The 17394-nt window shown below is 38.3% G+C and overlaps 1 protein-coding gene across 10 annotated transcripts in view; it reads right to left on the bottom strand.

The window, feature by feature from the left end:
• Window positions 1-6479: 6479 nt before the first annotated feature.
• Window positions 6480-17394, bottom strand: part of LOC121319740 (protein PHTF2-like) — a 64583-nt gene continuing 53668 nt past the window's right edge. For all 10 annotated transcript variants that reach the window (XM_041257489.1, XM_041257492.1, XM_041257499.1 and 7 more), the window contains 7 exons: window positions 16975-17247; window positions 14817-14948; window positions 13815-13901; window positions 11024-11179; window positions 9223-9318; window positions 8472-8597; window positions 6480-7837 (listed from right to left, as the gene is read on the bottom strand). In XM_041257489.1, the coding sequence (XP_041113423.1) occupies window positions 7817-7837; window positions 8472-8597; window positions 9223-9318; window positions 11024-11179; window positions 13815-13901; window positions 14817-14948; window positions 16975-17247 (891 nt within the window). In that variant the 3' untranslated portion in view covers window positions 6480-7816. The remainder of the gene's footprint in view (window positions 7838-8471; window positions 8598-9222; window positions 9319-11023; window positions 11180-13814; window positions 13902-14816; window positions 14949-16974; window positions 17248-17394) is intronic.

Here is a 17394-nt window from a genome sequence, read left to right as displayed (position 1 = left end):
TGAACATAAAAGTGGTTATTAGCGTTGATGTGGAGAGATTTCCTAGGGCTGGCAATAAAGGATTTAAATAATGACTCGTTTATAGTTCAGAATCATGCTGTACAGAAGATAATAATAAGGGACTGTTTAATGAGGAAGCCCAACACCTTTAGATATCAATGACCCTATTGGGGAAGTAAGGACAAAAGGATTTGCCTTACAAGAATTGTTTGAGGGTGACGACTCCAATCATGCATTCTAAAATGGCACTGCAAAAGTACAAAACTTGCTAAAGGTACGAAGCAAATTAATAAACCTGTTGTTGAAAACTCAAGCAGTGCTTGGGCATGTAACCACTACACATCACAGGTACTATACAGAGGGGACATGAAACCAATGAGCAAATAGGTTGTACATAAAACGCAAATACAAAATAGAGGTTTATATGGAAATGCCAGCCTGTTGCAGTACCCAGCCCATCAGGGGTATTGTACATGTGCAGCTATCAAAGAGGATACCACAGACTTCTGATGGGATTGCATTCATTATGACAGTCATGCAACTCACCAGAAAGTCACCTGCTATTTTTACTCTAAAATCACACACAATTTGGTTCATTTGTCATTGGTAGAGATAGTAGAGATTTAAAAGGTAACCAAGCTTTGAATACAAATCTTACTGTATTGTGTTTGAATAGAATAGTAGGCGTATCTCCTGTTTACAATCTTGAGGGAGCAGCTATTTATAGAGCCCTAATTAATATTTCATGAATGAATCTCTTTTTTAATCTTCATGCTTCCATGGTGCTTGCACTCCACAGCCATAACTTGTACATGAGACATGTACTGAACCAAGTTACAGGTCAAAGCTTTTTCTGGTGAGCAGCATGATGGTAGGCTCTAATTACTACTGTAAAATGTGCACTATACACAGGTAGGTGAGCTTGAATTTGTGTCTTGTTAGGTTTACCTCAGCACCTGCTACAAATAAATATTGATGTAGGTCACTGACATAAAGGGTTAAGAAACTTCCTTTGGTTCATTTGAGCTACAATGATCTGATTGTATTTATTAATTCAACACTTGAGAAATGTTTTAATGTATAGCACAAGGATCAATGTTGTGGAACTCTTCGTTACACTGCTGTGGGTTGTGTGCTCGAGCTCCATTTGTCAAGAGAACATCAATTTTGTGTTAACCTATCAGTGTAGTCCGGAGGTGGAGCTAGGCCCCCTGGGCCCTATCATCATCTTCCATCAATTAAATCTAGTTAATGCTTAGCCACCTACACGTAGTTGTCCTGCGTTTTTTCGTTTCATGCATCACTGCAGACCCACATCTAAATCGATTATTTGGAATACAGAAGAAAACTCACCAGTGCAATTTTCTTTCTAGAATCGGTAAATCTCTGATGATGGTGTCCCCTCTATCCAAATCCAGCAGATGAAATGGCTAAAGAAATCCACCCGGTATCCTGCGACTCGGCACAATGCCAACCTTCCTTCCAGATCAGCCGTGGCGGTGCAGTACTCGATCATGCAGCAACTATATCCAGTAGCCTGGCCGCTAGAAAAATCTTCCTTGGCATGCATTTCCAGAGCGTATTTGTAAAGACTGACACGTTCACAGAATCCTGAAAACTCTGTTCGTAAAAGGTACACCATCCACTTTATATATTGCGGGTGTCGGGGACCAATATAAATCCACTATATATCAAGGGCCACTATATAGCGAGACACCCATAGAAAACAAACAGGCTAACAAATAAATACTGTACAACCACTCCAGTATAAAAAAGCAGCACACCGTTTTAATTCATATAGCGGAGGGTAATTGCTTCTCATCAACTTGAGTCTCCAATTAATTTCGCAAGTTTTCATATCCTTTCTCAAATGTACAAATCCGCTGCATTGAAACAATCCATTCCCAACATCAACATAGGAGGCTTGTTGCTAGGGAGCTTACGTCACTGCCCTATGGCTTTTGCTAGTGCATTGCCCCCACACATGAATACCTCGTTGGCTAAAATAAAACCCACTTCAGCAAGTAGATATTTAATTTGCTTTGTGTTATTGTGCAATACATGTGTATATGATAACAGTACGATATTAATGCTTTGTTTTTACGCACTGTTTTCATACAATCTCCTGGCTGCAGCGATCCATTGCTACTTTCAGTAACAGACACAAAATCATAATGGGTAGGACCCGGGATCCCCAGCTTGTTTTGGGGGGAAAAAAAAGTTACTTGTGGCGACATTGTCTTGGTTTTATGTTTTGCAACGCTTTCTTGTTATTTACCCTCTTACTTTCATGAAGTGGACTCATGCATGTTTTATGGTAACCACTAGAGGGTAGTATAACACCGCACATTGTGTGTTTAAGCTACAGTATCAATATCCTTGTGTAAGAAAGCCCTGAATTTTCAATCAAATAATTATTACCTGGAGCTTGGTTTGAAATGTTTACTTTAAAAGGCTAATAATTAATGTGTGGAGTGCCAGCAGACATTGAAGAACTATTAATATAATTGAAAGTATCCTCTTACCTCACGATGGACATGCATTCATAGACTGTTCCAGATCAGTTCAACAGGTTTTGCAGCAAATCTACATATTGCAGCAACCTCAGAGCAAACGCCTGCAGAGAGATGATCTTCTGCACACTTTGTATCAGTCTGCCTAAATCTGCCTAAACATTTATATAATTTATCTCTCTTCAGCCCTCTTGACCGGTTCTCTTTGTCACTGGTCATGCAACTTCTCTCGTCTAATATGGATTTCAGTTTCCAATCTTTTTTATTCAAGACACCACTTTCCCGGTTCTCATAATAACATGGCCGGTGTGTTAGCTCAGATACAGATATCCAGATTCCATCAGAAAGTCTGCAGCTCATTCAACGCCTCTGGAAGCTTTGCAATCAAATCATCTATTCAATTAAATCTCTCCTTAGTAATCTCCTGGATTCAGTCCATGATACATGGAATCCTCTCTCATCCTTCAACTAGATCATCCTACACCACCGGCTGGGTACTTTTCTCAACAATTTCTGAACTAAAATGGATTTGCTCAACCCCGTTCAATCAAGATTGGATTCTCGCTTTTTATTGTTTTTTCACTATCGAAGCCTACTTATCCATAATCCAACATCAGTATTATGTGATACCTGTTCCTTCAACACTACAGTCCATTCCAGCTGTTTATAATAATAATAATCTTTATATAGCACCTTTCATAGCGGACCACCATTACAAAGTGCTTTACAAGATACAAGACTAGGGTGTGTGAACTATGCATCAGCTGCAGAGTCATTTACAATTTAGTCGATTTACTTGCTCTTTCATCAACAGCGAAAAACTTGGATTCCTACATTTAATATTTTATCAGAAGCTAGAAAAGACAATTAAATGTGGTCGGCTCTCATTCAACATTGGACCGACCCGTTCTATATTCTATGATGATTAATTTCGGCACCTCCTGACCTGACCTTATTTAAGAGATTTGGAGATTTTAGTCTGGTCCCTACAGCTCTGCCAGCTCCAGCAGTGACAACCCCAGTTCAGCCAGGTCATTTTTAACTGAACCTATCTATCAGAGAACTACTCAATACAGCGCAAGCATCATGGCTGCAGTACTTGCGATTTCCATCACCCTTCTTATTTCACAGGCTGGACCACCTATTGATTTTCTGTTCCCAAAGCAGGATTAAACAGAATTAGATCATGGCTTTCATAGTTCATGGAAAAGATATTTTAAATCTGGCACCAGCTACTATCAAATCCTATTTGTCAGGGATCCAACACCCATTCAGCTTGATTTCTATCACTTCTCCTATTATACTATCAATCGCAAGTGCTCTCAGGCCTCACTTGCTTGCCTGGCTATCACTACTAGGCAACTTGATTACTTTCGCCGCCAAGGCTGCTTTTCTCCATTTGACGATTTATCTATGGAAATCATATGCCTAACAGCATTTTGGGGTTTTTTGAGATGTTTAGAATATACAGTTCCTTCTATTTCCATCCTTCCTACTCTAGTTATCCACTGCAGTGACCTGAACCTCATTCAAGATTCCTATTTCATCCCGTTCCTTTGAATTTCAAAAACAGATCAGCTGCGGCAAAGACAATGTATTCAGCTTTCAGAAATCAACTCTTCTCTGTGCCCCTACACTTCCATGCTGCAATATAAAAAGAACACAATTCCATTTCATCTTCTGAACCTTTGTTCATCAATTCCAACTGGTCCATTGTAAAAAAAAAAAATAATAAATCAGCACCTAATAAAAAATATGGGACGCTGGACCTCATCAGCAGTCGAAGCTTACATTCGTTCTTCACCTGCCTATCAGTCTATTGTTAGTACGTCCACAGTCAGGACAACCTATCCGCCTGAGCCACCAATAAAAGAAAATAAATAAAAATTAAAAGGTGTTTTTGCTTTCCACTGTGCAGAGGGTATTCACGTAGTCATAGGGTACAGTTACTAACCGATGTCACGTTAAGCTTTTTCTTTTTGTTAAATGTTTTCTCTTTTCTCCTTTTTTCTTCTCATAAATATCTTCAGCTAGGAGTGAGAGGTCCACCCGGGGGGGGGGGGGGGGGGGGGGAGACCGCTGGAACCGCTTTTACATGTTAATATTAAGAATCATTGTGTTTTCTTTCTGGTTTGCGAGCTTCGTATGTCGTGTCATCTCAGAGACGGTGATCCCCTCCTGTTTGTCCTCAGTGACATAACCCCCCGTTATATGCATAGGGCCTTCGAAGGACAGAGTCTTTCTCTTTATATGTTCTATCTGTTGCTAACATTATGTCCTAAACATTACAGCAGGTGGCCTAGCTCCTAGAGAAGGATTGTATCTGTGTGATGAATCAGTTTTCTCACATACAAGACTGCAGCACATTTAATGTTTTTTAAATATCTCAACAAAGTAACGAAAATGACAACATGAAAAATGTAGGCCATATCATATACAGATATGGAATTTGTTAATGTTTATACCAAACACATTACTAGTTTTAAAATATGTAAAAAAGTGCACAAATATATACCGTAAATACAATAATTGTGAATACACAGTGGTGCCCTATCATACATTACTACACATCTGTTGATCTTATATCAACAGGACTCGCTGCTGACCAACAATACTTCTATACTGCTCTCCTTGATGCATTACTGTTACACAGTAAAATACAGGTCAGCATTATGGGGCTCTAGGGTGCTGGGATGTGCTGAGATTTCACAAGTGGGTTTCATAAAAACCCCAGCTGTTATGGTAAATCAGCATATCACTTCACCCTTGAGAGCTATAACACAACTGTATTCATGTGGGGTTTTGCTTCTGTAGTAAACAGTAATAGAAACGGGTTTCAATAGAGGTCACTAGATTGTGTATGTTATAAAACGGACCCAACAACCTCTTACTGTGTTCATTTTGAATATTCCAATTATATATCCCATTTTAAAAACACTTAGCAACCTAGTTATTGAGTATTGTGCGGTGGGCTGATGGTGGTTGTTTACTCAAGCAAGATTAAAAGTGTTTACACATTTGTTATTCAAATGAATGTTTGTTTCTTATCTAAATATCCTGGTTGCCAAGTCTGTTTTCCTGTAATCTGCTTCATTGGAACCAATAAGCATACTCAAGTCATTAGCGTCCTCTAATTACTGTAAAAGATTAAAATAAATAGCAAGGTGGTTTGGTTTAAAATCGCTTATTCCAGTTCAATTTTTGTTAATCCTCAAAACCTAGTTTGCGATATGAGGAACATTTATTTATACCTGCAACTGCTCTTCAGCTTTATTTAAAATTGGAGCAACTTATCATATTTTGATGCACTGAGTGCCATCTGCTGGTATAAATTTAACCAATAAAAATACAATAAGATACAATATATGATAGTCATGTCTGACAGTGATTTATAATATTAAGGTCTCACAACAGTAAAGGGTGTTTATGAATATTACTGTATAGAACTATGCAAATCTATAACTTGTATTTGGAAGTTAAATCCCACATCTTTCAGTTGCATCTCAAAGCAACCCAACAATTCACTAGTTCAGGATCAGAACATGTCTTCAGAGGAAATAAAAAACACCACTTGGAAAAAAAAGATACGTTTGGAAAGCGGTCAGCCACAGCATGTTTTAATGAAAGTTGTATATGAAACAGTGTCAGTAGGTAAATGAAGCTGTAGGTAACAAAGGCAGTTGAAGTTGTTTGCAGATCGGCATTTTTCTAGCTTATTCTCTGCATATAGCAAAGGTCTGTAGAGAAATTGGTTGTCTGTTTATTTTATACATAAAAATTAAAAAAAAAAAAAAAAAAAAAACACTTCTGAATACACCTGCTTTCACAATTCTTCCAACCAATAGAACATAAAACATACCACTTACATTTAAAAGAAAATGTCCAATGCACTATATTGTTTCAAAACTTTCCTTGCAACAATGTACCTAATTCCTTTGAAAGTGGTTTACAGTCTATCTGTTTAAAAAAAAAAAAAAAAAAAAAAAAAAAAACCTAAAAGTCCAACATCTGCATATAAAGCAAAATAACAACCACATTTACTGTAAAGAGTCTTCAATAGAAAACAAACATTTTAAAGCTGTACTAATCCATTCGCATCCAACACAATGCACTTTGGTCATTAACAAAGAGACGGCTCCGCACACACACACACACACACACGCGTAACAGAAACAGGATCCTAGTTGTTTCAACATTAAAACAATGTAACATTTTAAAAAGTGCACTTTTTTTTTGAGCATGCACAGTGTTTCAATAAATACATGTATTCCTAACTTCTATCAAAATACTTTCTATCTGGGTAGCTATCTACAATTATTGCTCTAAATACAGTTTAGAATACATACTGACTGAGCTACCAAACAGAAAGGGAGCACAAACTGCAATCCTAACAGCGTCACAGCTATTGTTTTCTGCAATCTATATGATGCAGAAAAAGAGCAGAGTAGAAAATAAGTCAAATAAATAAACAGATTTAAAATCCAACTGTCTTTCCTGAAACAAAACCCTCTGCACACCTACCTCCAGCAGCAGGTTTGTGTCAGCTTAGATTTATTTTGAATATTAAATAACACTCTGGAAAAATGAAAGCTCAGCTATATGAACTAACTAGAGAGAGACAGTCCTATTTAGAAGTCCAGTCTTTGGTTTTGTTGCTGTTTGTTAAAAAACAAAAAACAAAAAACAAAAAAACGAACAATTTTAAGCCAAGAGTCATATCTGCACCCTTTACTAGTACTGTATGTCGACACAGTTTAAAAACACAATTGTGTGTCAGTGAACGGGATCAAAAACAGCACTCAGAATACCTTGCCATTCACTATATGTTCTCCCTGAGGATACATCTACAAAAATGGAGGCTGCAATGTAGGCGTGATTGTACCACACTGCACAGTGAACCGAGGAGGTCTGACTGAAGACAGTAACGTCAGAAGCAGCTGTGCTTTAAAACAGTACATGTTTCTAGTGTAAACTATTTTTGTTTTCTAAAAGTCAGGTGTCATAAACCTTTTTGTCCCAGCAACACAAAACAAGCTGCTGGTAATTATCAACTGTCTTTCGACTCCAGTTTGCTCACCATTACAGAGTAATACTTGCAATTACAAACAGTAAATAAAACAAGTGCAAAATAAAATAAAACACTGAAAGGGTACAATAAATAGTGAAATTGCACAAATGTCTCAGATGTAAGCACTTTGATGTGTCTGAGGATAGGCCACCATTTCTGAAGCCCAGAGTCAGTTATTGATGCTTTCTCTGATCAGTAAATCGGAAAGGTAATGAAATATTCATTTAGTTTGCTGTCATGACTTGATCTTCCAGAGCTGTAAATAAAAGATTAAAAAAACTGTAGCTTTAAAAGATGTCAAACAAAGGTACCTCATGTCATCAAGCTCACAGCAGGGATGTCAGATTCTGTTTAATTTCATAAGCGCTTAAACTTTAGGAATAAACATGTTGAAACGTTAGCATGTTGGGAATTAGAATGCTGTTACTGTTCTTTTACTCTTTTTAGGATTCACTACAACATTGCTTACTACATCTGTGTATATGGAATAGTTCAATATTAAATAAACAACATTCTACTGCACACATCCTACTGTATAAAACAGTACAGCTAACCTCTATATTGGACTTGCATATATTTGACAATGGTTAAATGTTTAGAAAAAATACTAAAGGTTTAACACTTGGAAAACTTTTAAACATTTAAACTAAACTATTCAGTGTATCACATTTAAAAAAGACCTTACATATATACTGTTATATACTTTACAAAGGTAGGGTAACAGAGGCACGCAAGTCAAACACATGCAATTTGTACCCCACAGTTTGTACCTGAAAATTTTCTTTACTCCCTTTTTCTCAATTTACCGTGCAGACAAAGATTCAGTTGAATTTTCAAAGTAGTGAATACCGGGACTAAACTTGCGAGTATGATTTGGAAACAAAGCTCACCTTCAGATTAACCCCCAGGAGGTCACTAATGACTCCAGAGACAGCAGACAGGATAACCACCTGAGTAATGTTATAAAGTAAAGGGTTCATGGTCAGTCCGTACAATCTGAATGGGGTATCCAGCTCCTGATAACACAGAGAGAGAGAGAGATTTTTCACACCAAGAAACATAGTGGAGATCTGGAATCAACAGCACCGAGGGAACACAAGCACTGTACGTACTTTACCGATAAATCACCATGTGTATATTATATCTGAAACCCATTTCAGATAATCCAGTTTAATGACTTCATTTTACAGTAATAACAGACTTGATCCATTTCTTTAATTATGTTTTTTACAAAAATCGGGTGAGCAATATACTTATAAATGTTTTTTTTGGTTATGATTGATAATCTTAATTTAAGGACTGGGAAGCAAATGTAGGTGATGTATTCAGATTTTTTTTTTTTTTTAATTTTCATCAATTCTGTCTTAAACACCCCCTCTCATTTAGTCTTCCACCTCTGAGACTGTTTCTATTATAACATTTTACATAACAACTACCATACACGTTCTTTAAATTAATGATGCCCCCTTAACAATTCTGAGATACATGACAGTCTTCCATGTTATTATGGGCAATGCTGCTATATTGAATGAGGAATTAATGAAGCCAGTGGATTCAGTGACAGAGAAATGAACCACAAGACATATCAATACCTCACACTGACCTGACTCTTAAAGACACAACCAACCATGTGCTCTTTACCTTCAGCAATTTGGTGGCCAGTTTCAGCACATTGTTCACTAAAATCAGTTCATCTTTCTTGTTAGGTTTCTTCTCCATCTTCAGGTACAGGTTAATCTAAATAAAACAAAAAGTCTGTTAGAATGATGACGATAGACCCAATTGTTGCAACTGGAAGCTGCCATTTTTGGTTTCTTCATGGGAATATCAAATAGCGCAGGACAGGTTTTTAAATCATGTCAGGCTGATTTAATAAATAAATCCACTACTCTAGTCTAAAATGATTAAAGGGGAAAAAGGACAGTAACCACTCATTTTGATATTGGATTATATATTGTCCTTTACAATTCATATAATTACATAATGGTTTTGCTTTTAAATTACAAATAGCATATTTATTTGTAACAGCTCAGGTTTAATTACAACCTAACTAAGCATTTGCAAAAGCTGTAGGTAAAATACATTCTGGTGGTCATACCTCAGTTCAATAGGAACAGCTGTTAACATCCAGTTCAACTGTGGGTGGATGTCTATCTGTAGCAGCAATTGGGCAAACTCCTATGTGTCTCCATTAAGCTGCTATTTATAAGCTTTTAAATAATACATTGCTTTTAGCGCCTTAGCACACCAAAATCAAGAAGGAATGACAAGAAGTGAAAGCCCCCTGCTATCAGTTTGCTCCAACTGAAATTGTGCAATTTGGTCATTCCATGTAGATGTAGAGCGTTTGGAGGACTTAAAACCGTTATCTGTTCTGCCCATATCATTTCAAGTCAGATTTCAAGAACATTGTGTCACACGCTGTACCTGTAATTTAGATAACCGAAAATTACATGAAATTCCTTTTTCTATGCCACTGGAAAAAACAGGAGGAGACCGATTACCAAATCAATTATTTTACCACAAGTCCTTCAAACGCTCATCTATAACCCATGAATGCTTGTTTCAGAACTTTGAAAGAATCCATTTCTAAAGATGGCAACAAAAAAGTAGTAAGAGGTCAACAGTCCCTCTGTAGCCCTATGACAAACCTCTTGCATATAAAGATTATACACATTTTATGGTTTTAATTAAGGATTTATTTATTTATACATGTTTTTTGTTTTCTCTTGATTTAAACCAAACTATTTGCTAATATTATACAATATAACCCAAAACAACATGAATCTGTGTTGTTCATGTTTGTACATTTATTAAACTGTGAAGGAGACAGATTACCAAGTCAATTATTTCATCACAAGTCCTTCAAATCCTCAGCTATAAGCCCACCAAAGGTCAGTTTGTTAACTCGTGTCCCACAAGCGTGTCGGCGCTTTAAAGATGGGGTCATTTTTGATACTTTCATCCTGAAGCTTTTCTGTGGGGTCATTAAACCAGACAGTAAAGTAGGTAGACAGTAGCAGCGCTGCATACAAAAAGTCAGTTAATTTATGAGCACATCTAAGCAATTTGAAAGTGATATCTCTTCTAATTTAGAAGGAACATGCACTTAATCGTTCAGGAATTTGACAATTGGACAATTTTTCAATTTTAAGGCCCCCAGCAACACAGAAATACTAAAGTGGAGGTACTTATGCTTGAATTCTACAGAAGACCTACCTGGGTATCTGTACAGAAGCATTCATAGGACTACTGACATTCTAAATATTATTTTTAGATCCTCAAAATCACTTCAAACTGAGAAGCATTTCAAGTATGACTCCCCCCCCCCCCCCCCAACACACACAAAAAGGGTGTGTGTCTCATTGAGCTTAATCATTTGGCCTGGTTTCATACCAGTTCTGAATGGCCCGATTGCAAGACAAAACAGGGGAGACCGTACCTGTTCAGTAAGTAGAATGGAGGGGTTGCTGTATTTTTTGCTTGTTTCTGATCCCAGAGTGACAAACCGCAGCAAAAAGAGCGATAAGGAAATGCACCAGATCATCAGCTCCCAATTGTAGTGGCACTCCAAGAATGTCTCGTGGACATGCAGCAACTGAAACAGTGAAGCAAAATGGTTAGGTTTTTGTTCTTTTAATAAATTAAACTGACTGACCATTCAATCTGGACGGAAGAAAAAAAAAAAAAACATGGAAAATTTGACAACAACTGTGGGCAGTGGAAATGTGTGTCTGTGTGTGTGTGCTTCAGTTAACTCATTTTACAGCCAAGCGTGACAGAGAGTATATTGGCCATGGGTGCCTCTTGGGGGGCGGGTGGGGGGGATAAATCACATCAGTAGGAGTAACAGGCCATCATCCAATGCATGAAATGCATAATGCAAGAGGAATAATGGCATAATAATTTATAGGAAGATAGGAAAACGTGTCACTCTTGCCAACAAAGCATAGAGAGATGAGACATAACGTTTCCTATGGATCACTGTGGCTTATAAATACAAAACGAGCGAGATGGGAAAGATAATGAGCCCCAGCTGGGTTGAGGCTACAGTGATTGAAAATCATTCCGATCGAATGACTCTGCAGGTCTGGCTGGGGAAGTCTGAGGTGCAATGATATGACAGCACACCACACAGAGGTCTCCATTCGACTAGTCCTGCTTTTCATCTGACCCAGAATTGTTTTTAACTGTGTGCTAGCAACTGGTAAGTGGAGGTTAGAATTTAGAATAAAAAGATATTCAAGTACTCAATAACTATTGTCCAAAGATTGTGTATTGGAGTACTGGAATGTTAGGTCCAATTACAAGCAGAGTTAAACCTGTGGGTTTCCTTCACTGCTGCAACTGAAGAAGCGAGGAGGAGTGTCCATCAAGTGTTCCCTGTTTGTAGCCACTAAACCAGCAGTTTGCTAATCTAGAAATGGCAGTCATTTTATTACCCCAGCTTACTGGCAGCTGCATTGCTAAATGCTTCCTCATAAATTCAGTACATGAGAGAACTTCTTTAAAAGGGTAAAGTTTGACTTAAATAAGCAGTGGGACATATTTTTCTGTAAACCTCTATGTCTGTTCAGGATGTGACTTCAAAACCTATCAATTTATCGCATCCCAAAAATGTACTCAACATAACTGCCAAATCCAACCCATCTGCCTTTTATTATTGAAGTCAATGTTAATTTTGTGCAGGAGTTGGCAGCCAATGCCCTTTGGCAAGCAGCTGGAACAGATCAAAATAAAACAAATACAACAATAAAAAGGATGAACAGGAGCCACTAGGAAAAGCCTGTCTAAACAACTAATAAAAAGGACACTTTCAGGGCTCCCGAGTGGTGCATCCGGTAAAGGTGCTCTGCGTGGAGTGCATGATACGCCATATAGCGCGGAGGATTCTATTGCCGACCGTAGACGGGAGCTCCCAGGAGGCGGTGCACAATTGGCCAAGCGTCGCCCCGGGGGGAGGGCCAGGGTGTCCTCGGCTCGGCATGCACCTGCGACCCCTGTAATCTGGCCGGGTGCCTGCTGGCTTGCCGGTAAGCTGTCCAGAGCTGCGTTGTCCTCCGACGCTGTAGCTCTGAAGTGGCTGCATGGTGAGTTTGCAGTGTGGGGGCGGGGGGGGGGGGGGGGGGGAGAGGTCAGCTGATGGCACACGCTTCGGAGGAAACCGTGTGTTTGTCTTCACCACTCCCGAGTCAGTGTGGGGCTGGTAGCAGTGAGTGGAGCCTAAAATTAATTGGATATGCCAAATTGGGAGAAAATAGTAAAATAATTGGCAATTACTAAATTAAAAAAAAAAAAGTGCGCTACCAAGTGGAATCCAAAGAATTATCAGGATTACTCCCAATTATTATTATTATTATTATTAATAATAATAATAATACCCGACATTATCTATGCAGCTTAACAGCCAAGACGCTCGAGAATCATTTACCCACACCCCCCACCAATTCTTGTGTGGATATTTTAATCCCTGCTTCACCAATTTTATCAAATAAATACAAAATCACTTTGTCATAAAGAACAGCTGCCAGTGGGTACCAGTTGCAAGTCTGTCACATACTGGTAAGCGTACCATAGGTTGAAAACCACTGGACTAGCGCTCCCTCCCTAATGGGATGTTGTTCCTGTGTTTGCCAACCTCACGGTTTCTATATTACAGCTCACTGTGTTTCTAATGTGAGGATTGGACTGGTCTGGATCTCCAGAGTACGAACAGGGGGAAGACACACTACTGTATGCAAAGAGCCCACAGGCTGTGAACATGAACCCTCCTTGTCAATATCAGTGTCCAGTGAGCTTCTAAAAGAGATGGCCTTTGCAAATGGAATGACTGCTTCTTGACACCATGGGGATGCACGACCAAACAGAATGAAATTAAGTCATTTAGTTTGTTAGAGCTTCTTCGTCTCATTAAGCCAAATATCTCAAGTGCAGGCCAACTTGGAATACTAATGGTTCATAATGGAAGATGTTTCAACAGCCTTCGAAAAGGTTTTGTCTGGGCAAAATAGGATGCATACTATAGATGTGATTTTACAGGGATGGGGGTGGGATAACACAATTTTCTACTATTTTTTTTCATTATAAAACACAAAAAGCCTTTTAAAACACTGTGGTCCAATTAAGCTTGCCCAAAGGAAAAAAAGTTAGATTGAAATAAATACACAAAATAATAATGCTGAGCGCAGGACTGCCTATTTAGTTGCACCGCTGTTTTCCACTGGCCAGCTCACCTGTGCGCAGCAGATAAACACCACTGAGAGAGTCAGCAAAAATGCAGATGAAACTATTACGTCCACAGATCTCTGCGGGCCCCGTCTCTGCAACACAGAAGGAGAGATCACATACAGGGAAATGCAGCAAGGAGCAGTGAAGGGTAATCAATCATTGTTATCAGATCCTTCAACAGAAGGATAGAAGCAGAACCTCCCCACAGGACAGCTGCAACCACCAATTGTGCACTCAAACAAAGTCTTACTATTTGGGCGCATTAATGATGCCACAATGTCCCGTTCCTCTGTTGCTTTTCCAGGTTTCATTAATCACAATGAGCCACTCCACATGATTAAATACAGCATATCGAAACACATGGTGATTAAAGGATAAATGCAGAAGACATACTCTTTCTGCCTGAAAAAAGCACAACGCTAACCAAATGGAAAACAAGTCAATTAACCACCTTAAACTCCACAGGTTCTGCTTTGAAACGAGTGCAAAAGCAAATGAAACCATGTCTCTGCATAACACGACAATTAACTTACTCAAAACAATGGATTAACTGCACATTCTTGCAGCTAAGTTGTTTCTTGTTTGTTTTATACTGTTGCAATGGTTTAATTACTCTCAGAAAACATGTTGCCTATGCACTGACTTCAATATAGAGTCTGGTGACATAGAAGAGACCTGTTTGTAATTGTAGTTTTTGGCAAGCTACAAAAAGGAATGTGGACCTCTAATCTCACTGAAGCTTTTAATTAATCACATTAAAATCACATTTACAAAAACAACTTTTTTTATAGTACAAAACTGGACAAATACTGAATGGGGCTACTGCAGCATGTGTAGTAGGATCCTTACATTGTTGCCCCCAACGCTTGAGGGTCCTAATTTACTTTAGTGTGAGAGTGTAATGGTACATTGACAGCAGAGGGCAGTAGTGGACAGTTGCTGCCATTGAAGATCTACAGTACTACGCGAAATGACAAAAAAAAAAAAAAAGTAGAAAACTGCCTCACCTTCAAATACGATCGAAGCGAGAGCCACATCTTAATGTTCTGCACTTTCTTTAAACGAAAATGGGGGACCTCCGACTTTCTGGCTCTTCTTGCGGACGTTAAATGGCCAAAAAGCTTGGCAAAAAGTAATCTCTGCAACAAGAGAAAGGGATTAGTGAATGCAGACTGTCTCCAAATCTCTTTGGTGTGTAGGGCTGCCTACACAATGCCATATAACGTATTCTGAGCTGGGAAAAAACACTGACATAAGGAATATAACCCAACATGCAGGCTACCATAAAATGTCCAATAGGCAACAAAAATAACATTTATTAAACATCTGTATAAGGAGGAAATGGGTATGAAAATAAGCCATGTGAATACAGTATAAAGCAATGATGGCATTATTTAATATTTTAAGTGGTTTGCTTTACCCTGCAATTCTCTTTCAGCTACTGTATGTACTAAATTAACATGTTCAACCTTGAAGACACTGGGGAGCTTTAGGGCTAATAAATATTATTATTTTAGTTCACATGTGCAGGCGTAAATGATCTACCATAGTCTACTAACAATGCCTGCATATATCCCTCAAGATTTAGAGCTGTAAATAACAAACCAAAATAACGAATATTCAAGTGAATGATGGGAACTTACAAATTAACACCCAGCTTAAATGTGAAAATGTCCTTAACTTAGAAAGAAAGAAATCGCACATTCTTATAATCTTTTACCTATAAATTGGGGGCAGGGGGAGGGGGACAATCTGAAGGCAATCTGTACTGAGTTTGTCTTTGGGCTGGCTAGTAATAGTTTACAGAAGCAGCCATGGCTTTAATTTAATGGACAGATTCAAAATTTAGTGCAGTAGGTGTGCGCCGCACTGAGCATCTCCAGCTGAAAGGGTAGCAGGTCAATCAACATCAAGGCTAATGGATTACAGTTATAGTAAAGAATGTATCTTCAGTATGGCATTAATGGGAGGTTTTTTCCTCATCAATCTAATGGGGATTCAGAATGATTTATACAAATGTTGGAGAAACATATACCTTAGAGAAACTGGATAGTTAAAGAATTAGCTAGATTTCATAGACTAAGCTAATTTGAAGACAATTTGGGTGTAATATTAAGTGAAACAGCCGGATGCCAGGGAAGTTTTCAGTGTTCCTAAATTTTATGACAACCTGAAAGGGGATTCCATTCTATCCTGTGTTTTTAGGGATATTACACCTTTGGCAGTTATTGCCTTGTGAGTGAGGCCCCACGTGACCAATAACATTATTGGTTGATAGGAGGCTTGTAAAACTTGCATCAGTATGTAATTGTATATTCTGATATGTTAAGGGGGGGGGGGGGGGGGGGGGGGGGGGGGGGGTCATAAGGTTAAGTCTATATTAACCTCAATATCGTATTATCTTGTTCACTCAGTTATAACTCATGCTTAAGGAAAATGGAATACCCACTTGCTGTACTGTACTGAATAAAACAAAATCACCATGGAGTTCGGAATCACAATAATTTTCTACTCACGGATGCATGAATGTAAAAAGAACACTAACTAACTCTATATTTAAATATAGAACATATTCCCTATAAAGAACTACGAGTTAGGACATCAGCGTGAAATGCTGAAAGTTTAGGCTTTAATGCACTCAATGAAAAACTCAGGCAAAATATAAAACCCTGCATTAATAACTGTATTACTGCTTTTATTTTTCTTATTATGCTGGTTTAGACTGTATGTGGTATCATGTATCATCACAGTCCACTAGGATTCAGTCCAGCTGAAGGAAAAAACAGAATCTCTATCTAAACTACTTCATGATTTCCTTGTTTGTTTGTTTTTTGTTTTTACTGTCATCAACTACTGTACTGCACTACTGTGTACTGTAGTGTGGGCAGTGCATTCAGAGAACACATACAGGAGCATGCTGGCTCAGGAGGGGGCTGTTCCTGACAATGAGAGCCACCAGCAGGCTGAATGCTGACATAGCAGCCTCTTCGTTTAGCGCAGATAATGTAAAACTGAACCTGAATGTGGTACACTGAATCTCTAACAACTACATTTAATTACTTAAGTTTCAGCTAAAGTAAATATAGTATAAAAATGGAGTGGATATCACCTGATGTATCCAGGTATTCTAAATTGTCATAAATGCCAATTGAATCCTAAACTCACCTGCTTGTACGTTCGCTCCGCAACGCTCAGAAGAAAGAAAAATAGCCAGATGAGACAAACTCGAACCACAAAGCTGACTATCACCATTGAAACAACCATGATATCGAGGCTGGAGCCGAATGCAATGGAAAAGAGTTCATTAGTAGAAAGAGTGGCAAGCTGCTCCAGGTCTTTGTACTGGAAGAGTCTGTATGCAAAGGGGGTCAGTCCGAGGAATAAAGACACAAAGTTGCCAAATATCTGGTAACCTATTCCTGGAGTGTAGATGTTCACCTGAAAACAGACCAAACTAAACTTAGTATTACAGAGACATAATCAATAATAATCAAGAACTGTTCTTTTTTATTTTTATTTGTTTATTTATTTTTTTAAAGATATTTAGCATGTTTAAAAGGTATTCATATTAAATATATATTTATT

This window comes from Polyodon spathula, chromosome 8, assembly GCF_017654505.1.
Source record: "Polyodon spathula isolate WHYD16114869_AA chromosome 8, ASM1765450v1, whole genome shotgun sequence".
Taxonomy (NCBI): domain Eukaryota; kingdom Metazoa; phylum Chordata; class Actinopteri; order Acipenseriformes; family Polyodontidae; genus Polyodon; species Polyodon spathula.
This window is presented reverse-complemented; position numbering and strand designations above follow the sequence as displayed.